Below are 6,000 nucleotides of genomic sequence, written 5' to 3' on the forward strand. Positions count from 1 at the left end.
ACCACCATGCCCAGATGCCAAAGGAACTAAATTTTAGCAAAAACTTGGGTGAAATGTGAGCTCTCTAGCTTGAGAAAGGCTGGCACATGATTATTTTAGCATCTTTCATATGCAAGTTTTGTCACAGCACAAGGCACAGAATTATCCGCTACAACAGTGACTCGCCCAAAAATGCAGCTTCATAAATCAACTTCCTGAAGTCTTGGTCACTGGAACTAATTCTATATGAAGGAGAATAAAGCTCACCTGGTGCTCTTCTCCAAAAGATTCACCAGCCATGATAAACAGCAGTACCTGGGCCCAACATCCACTCCTGTCTCAGCCAAGGCAGTGGGACACAAGTGGGAGGTGCTGTTAGCAGCTCACCACTGCCAGGATCAGCTGGAACAGGGCAGTACCAGGATGCTGCACTGCTCTTAACCAGCAGAGAGATTGAGGAGGAATACAGTCCTAATCAATGGCAGCAGGTGCATTTTTTACAAATATATTAAAGCTGACTGCTGAAAATAGGGAGTTAGGATTGAGACAATGACTACAGCGATGGAAGATGGCCATTAGGACTGGAAGGGGGGAGAAAAAATGATCAGGCAGGTGGATTTTGAGAGAAGGTCATTGGGAGACCAGACAGCTCCCTGGAAAAGAATGGAAAAAGCAACCTGTGACCAGTGAGGGAGAATTCATATGACAGCAAAAAGGCACCTGTGTGACAGAGTTCCGTGGGCTTCCAAAATGTGAGGTGTTAGAGTGCAGTACAGGAAAGGACCAAGAGGCACATCCCAACAGATGGAAGGAATGTGAAAAAAGAGTAAGAAAAACGTCACTTGCTCTCATTATGAGAGTAACCCCGAAGGCCAGGGAAGAACTCCGGGTCTGGAGAACAAAAGGGTGATTCCAAGTCCCAATCAATTAGCAGCACACCATGTGGGTTTTGTTCACCTGGAATGTGTGTCTCTAGGATGCTGTTACTGTGCAATATCACTCTCTGCCCTCCAGAACTACGTTCAGGCTATGCTATGTAAGTACATTTTTAAATCACTCAGAAGTAATCAAGTTCTTTGTACATGATGTGAAATACTGTCAGTAATTTACAAGCTTTTGCCATCAAACCACTGAGATAAGCCTCTTTGATGACTTTTCCTACGTTCTACTTGTTTATTGGAAATCACAATGATAAATTAGCCCCACTACAGCAACAAGCACTGGTTTGGTTATCCCCAGTCTCCAAGCAGAAAGCCGATTTACAAGGCAGACATGCCCTGGCTGTGTGTGCACTGTTCTTGTGTGACAGAGCAGAATTACTCCCAGGTCCTGGGTTTCATGCAGGTACCGTGCACACAGCTATGCAAACACCCAAGCTCATGGCAGAGCTCACCACAAGGCTGGTTACAACCACGGTGCTGTAAATTGCTTTTCTCCAACAGAGGTGGAGGTCACCCCTAGAAATACGGGATCAATAGCAGCATGCAGACCCACTCTGGCATGTTCAAAAAATGGATTCCTTTGTCTTCACTCTGCTCAGGCTTTATTTTCCTAGATGATGCTCTGCTGAGGACACAGCCACACAGACAATCCCATTTTGGTTCTAGTGTCTCTTCTTCAGTGCTGTTTCCAGATGCCATTTTGGCAGAACAAAGCCAGAACCCAAATGCCAGCACCTCCTGTCTCTACCTGAACGAGCAAGATACATTTTCATAAAGTAGGTACCTCCTTACCTGCAGCAAAACCCAGTGTAAAGCAGCTGTAACAACTAAAGGTTTCTTAACTCCACGGACAAAAAGCAGGAAGAGTGTAAAAAGAGAATAAAGAACTGCATTTTCTCCTGGAGTTATTTCTGAAGATTTGCATAAAACCTAGGACAAGCAGGACTGAGAGCTGCCATTAGAGAAAGGCTGTGGCCATATTAAGAGACCAGAATGAAACATGGCAGAATCTCTAAAAATTAAGGGAGGCCACACCTCCATTCGACAGCTGTAATTGGGCTGAGAATAACTCCACTAGGAAGCATCACAGCTCTGAAAGGCAGCAATTTCTTCCCAGGAAAACTCCTCTGTGGAAACCAAGATTTATTCTGTGTCCTTGTCCCCGCAAAGTATTTTGGGGAAATGAGGATCCTGCTTCACAGTCAAGGAATTCTAGGGAGAGCTGCTTTAGTCAAGGTCACACAATGACTCGCTGCCGAGGCAGCCCCTGCAGTTCACGCCTCACACACTCACATCCATTGTCTTTTACTAAAGGCAAAAGCCTCGTGGATTTTCGGTAGTTACCAAACCGGCCAGGTCGTCTGCTTGGAGAAAAACACCAAGGAAAAGGGAAGAGCAACTCCCCTCTTGCGGCAGGATATTCCAGGTGCAAACAAAGAACGAACTGCTCGGGGAAGAGAAAAGCAGGGTGGCTGTGGGTGCCCTGTGTCCAGCCCGCTTTGGCTGTGCTGCCAGCAGAGCTGGCCCACGGTCGTGCCTCGGGCAAGGAGGCGGGACTGGCCATCCCAGCAATTTCATCCCAGGGCTTCTCCTGACCCTCCCGGGAAAGGCAGCACCCAGGGCAGCAGAGGGAGCACCCCAGGCACAGGCACGGCTGGCAGCTGAGCTCCACGGCAGCAAACCTTCCCCCAGGGCACCCCTTCCGAGCAGCATTGATTTTTGACTCATCCCTCATGCCACAGTGACACGCGGAGGGACAGGCACACCCACACCCCCTCTGGACACACGGACACGCTCAGCCCTGCCCTGAGCACCCCCTGCACACCCAGACCGGCCAGGCAGGGGATGCCTCCCACACCGCCCCCCAGACCCACCAGTGCAACCACCCCACCCTCGATCCCCGCAGAAACCCTCCCCAAATACACACGAGGCACCTCCCTTTCACACAGCCCCTGCACGAACCACGGTCGTGAGCAGCCCGTGAACTCCCCGTGCCCTCTCCGCACACATCGCTCTGCGAGACGCCCCCTGACACACCACACACAGCCCAGCACACCCCACACGCCTCCTGAGCACAAACCCCTGCTCAAAGAAACCCCCACACCTCCGCTGTAATTAACCCTCCTCACACCTTCCTCCGCACAGACACGCGCATAAACCCCCAAATTTCACCGAGTGCAACCTGTCCAAAACGCCCTGCTCCGTTCACAACCCCTGTTCATTAAATCCCCTCTCTATTCAGGCTGTGTGAACTCCCAACACACCCCTGCACACGCTCCCCGAACACTGACAGCCCCCAACACCCCGCCCTCCAAACATCCATCGCACACTGCCCGCACCCCGAACACCCCTCTCCACACACCCCCAAGTGCCTGCACGGCCCTGACCACACCCCTCTGCACACACATTGTGCGCATAATACCCCAAAAACCCCGCCATACGCAGAGCGCACAAACCCTTCCCGCCCCCATTACACACTCGCTACCGGAGTGCCTCAGCACCCCTTCCTTTTCCCTTCATCCCCACCCACCCCACTGGGAAACCCAGCGCACCCCCCCCGCACCCATCTGGGGTCACCCCCCAGCCCGGACAGCCGTGGGGACACCCTGAGCCAGCCCCCGAGGCACGGACAGAGAGCCCCGAGTCGGACACACCCCTCCGGCCGCACACCCGGCCGGCTCCCGCACCGCCCCCGCCCCGGCAGCGCTCGGCAGGGCACGGCTCGGCACAGCGGGGCTCAGCATCGCCGAGAGCCCGGGGAAACGCGAGCTGCTCGGCAGCCCCGAGTGCTGCAGCCCCCTCCCCACCCCTCCTCCTCACTGCACCAGGCGGCGATGCTCATTTACCTTCCTCCAGCTCGTCCATGCTCCCGATCTTCCGCGAGCCATCGATGGTGTAAATGTACCGCACTCCCTGAGGCAGGTTAATGTTGTCGGACAGGGACCGGGTCAGGTCCGCCAGGAGGGCATCAAAACTTCGGAAGCGGTCGGAGGACACGGCGTATACAATCCCCTTGAAGTAGCGGTCCCCGTTGCGATAGAAACGCACCTTCTTGGCTTTCTTCTCGTTACTCAGCGCCTGTAAGGTCCGGGTTCTGTAGAAGCTACAGTGAGCACTGTGAGTGGGGCTGGGCAAGCCGTTCATCCGTGTGCCTCGCATGTTTCTGGACGCCTTGTCTCTTTCGTCAAAGTGTCCAAAATCAAGTTCCATAGTTTGGTGAACCCTAAAGATCTGAAGCTAGGCAGGAAGGAGATGGGGAGAGAAGGAGGGCAAAGGGACGGGTTAGAGCCCAGCAAGAGCCACAATCCGGAGAGCAAAATGACACTAAGGCTGTGTCTGGAGCAGGACAGATGCATTTGGGAAGCGCCCCCTCCCCTGACCCAGATTTGTATCGATTCTGGGGACTGAGAGTAGGAGGGGTCCTCGCATTTTGAAAGGGATCCAACTACTGGGGGCAGGGAACACGTTTCTAGAGAGCTGCCTGCTCCTGCACCTGGGAGTTTTCAAAGTGCAGCAAATTGGGACTTGGGGCCAAAGGGATACATGGCAATCACAACTCAGCCCCCAAAAACTCATCCAAACACCAGTTGGCAATGAATTAAACCTCTAAGCCCTGTGAGGTTTCCTTTGGCAACAGAAAACAAGGAGATCCCAGTAAGTCAGCCCTTCAATCTGTCGAATCACGGAAGGACCCAGAGCATCTGAATGTTTAACATTAGAATAAACTGGCATTTATGAAAGAATGGTCACAGGGGAATAAGCAGTTTCTTTGTGACAGCCTGTTCAATAAGGGTTAGCAACGAGATCCAGCCCACCCTTCCCCCTATCCGCAGCCCCCTCCTAGCCCATCAATCAATTCCCAGGACCAGCCTACATCTCTAAGAAGAAATGACTGCAAAGAAAAATCTGTCATTGAAACGCAGCTTCGGTAAGCTCTTTTCAGCCCGAGCCTCCTCTGAATTGCATTTTTGCTCCCGTTTAATGAGGAGAAAATAAAGGGGCTATTTCCACCCCACCCCACTCCCCCCCGGCAGCCCTAAGTGATTTAATAGCTGGAAGTGCCCGTGCCCCAGGGACACGCCGCCCCTGCTCCTTACCTTTCATTGTTCTGAGCACAGAAAAGCCGAGACTGGAGCTGACACCCAGCGAGCAGCAATTTTGCACTGTCTCTAGTTTATGCTCAAGAACAACCTTTCTCCTGCACCAAACCCCAACACAAAAGGAGAAGGAACCCCCCAACCCTGCGACAGAGACCCTTCCACTCCCCCAGCACCACCAGGAACATGCACCTCACGTATGTTGCTCTCACGTTAACACAGGGCTGAAATGGGATTTACAACAGTACTTGGCAGCCAGATATAAATCCAGGAAAAGCTGTTGCTATCTCATCCCCACCCTTTACACTCGCTCCTTCCCTGAATTTTACAATGTCAACGCGACCCATGCAAGAAAAAATCATTGTCCCCAGCTTGCAGTGAGGCAGATGACAATGCAGGCGACCTGCACAGAAACCCCAAGCTCGGAACATTCCCCCCACGATGCCAGCTGGGGTAGATTCAGTCTGGTGTCATGCACTGAACAATGAAACATCCAAGCAACTTCGGGAATGAATCAGAGGTTGCAGGGGTTTTGATTTTAAAATGAACTGCAGATGCTGTAAGGCACCAAGGAAAGATTCCTCCTTTCTGTTACTTTTCTGCATGCAAGACGCTCGGGGAAGCTCTACTCACCGGTTTTCAGCGCGCAGGGTGGAGATGCTGAGAGAAAGAAAACCAGGCTCACTCTGCCTTTGTTGTCTGAGCTCCAAGCAAGAAATTCCTGCCAGGGTGGATGAGACGCCTCCTAGGTCCTAGTGCCTTGTTCCATCCCTTCACGGTAACTTTGCCTCAGTGATTTTCACTCTCACCATCAGTCGTCTGCTTGTAGTCTGTGTTTGAGGGGAAAACAGGGTGCTCATTGCAGCTCTGGATAGGTCAACAGATGAATAAACAAAAGGTTTAGAGGGACAAGTTTGGGGGTGATGTTTGGAAGGATGCAAATTTCCCCTTGAATCCAGTTGTACCAAGAAATCATCTGGCCC

General features: G+C 52.2%; 1 protein-coding gene across 6 annotated transcripts in view; it reads right to left on the bottom strand.

Moving 5' to 3' along the window:
• Positions 1-5,757, bottom strand: part of DCX (doublecortin) — a 71,666-nt gene extending 65,909 nt beyond the window's left edge. For 4 of the 6 annotated variants that reach the window (XM_048318646.1, XM_048318645.1, XM_048318644.1 and 1 more), the window contains exons 1-2: positions 5,651-5,757; positions 3,767-4,157 (exon numbers count right to left, since the gene is read on the bottom strand). In XM_048318646.1, coding sequence (XP_048174603.1) covers positions 3,767-4,130 — 364 coding nt within the window. In that variant the 5' untranslated portion in view covers positions 4,131-4,157; positions 5,651-5,757. Of the gene's footprint in view, positions 1-3,766; positions 4,580-5,017; positions 5,233-5,650 lie in introns of those variants that run through there. The other 2 variants (XM_048318643.1, XM_048318642.1) reach the window with 2 other exon arrangements.
• Between the last annotated feature and the right edge of the window lie 243 nt (positions 5,758-6,000).

This window comes from Corvus hawaiiensis, chromosome 14 (assembly GCF_020740725.1).
Source record: "Corvus hawaiiensis isolate bCorHaw1 chromosome 14, bCorHaw1.pri.cur, whole genome shotgun sequence".
In the NCBI taxonomy this organism is placed as follows: domain Eukaryota; kingdom Metazoa; phylum Chordata; class Aves; order Passeriformes; family Corvidae; genus Corvus; species Corvus hawaiiensis.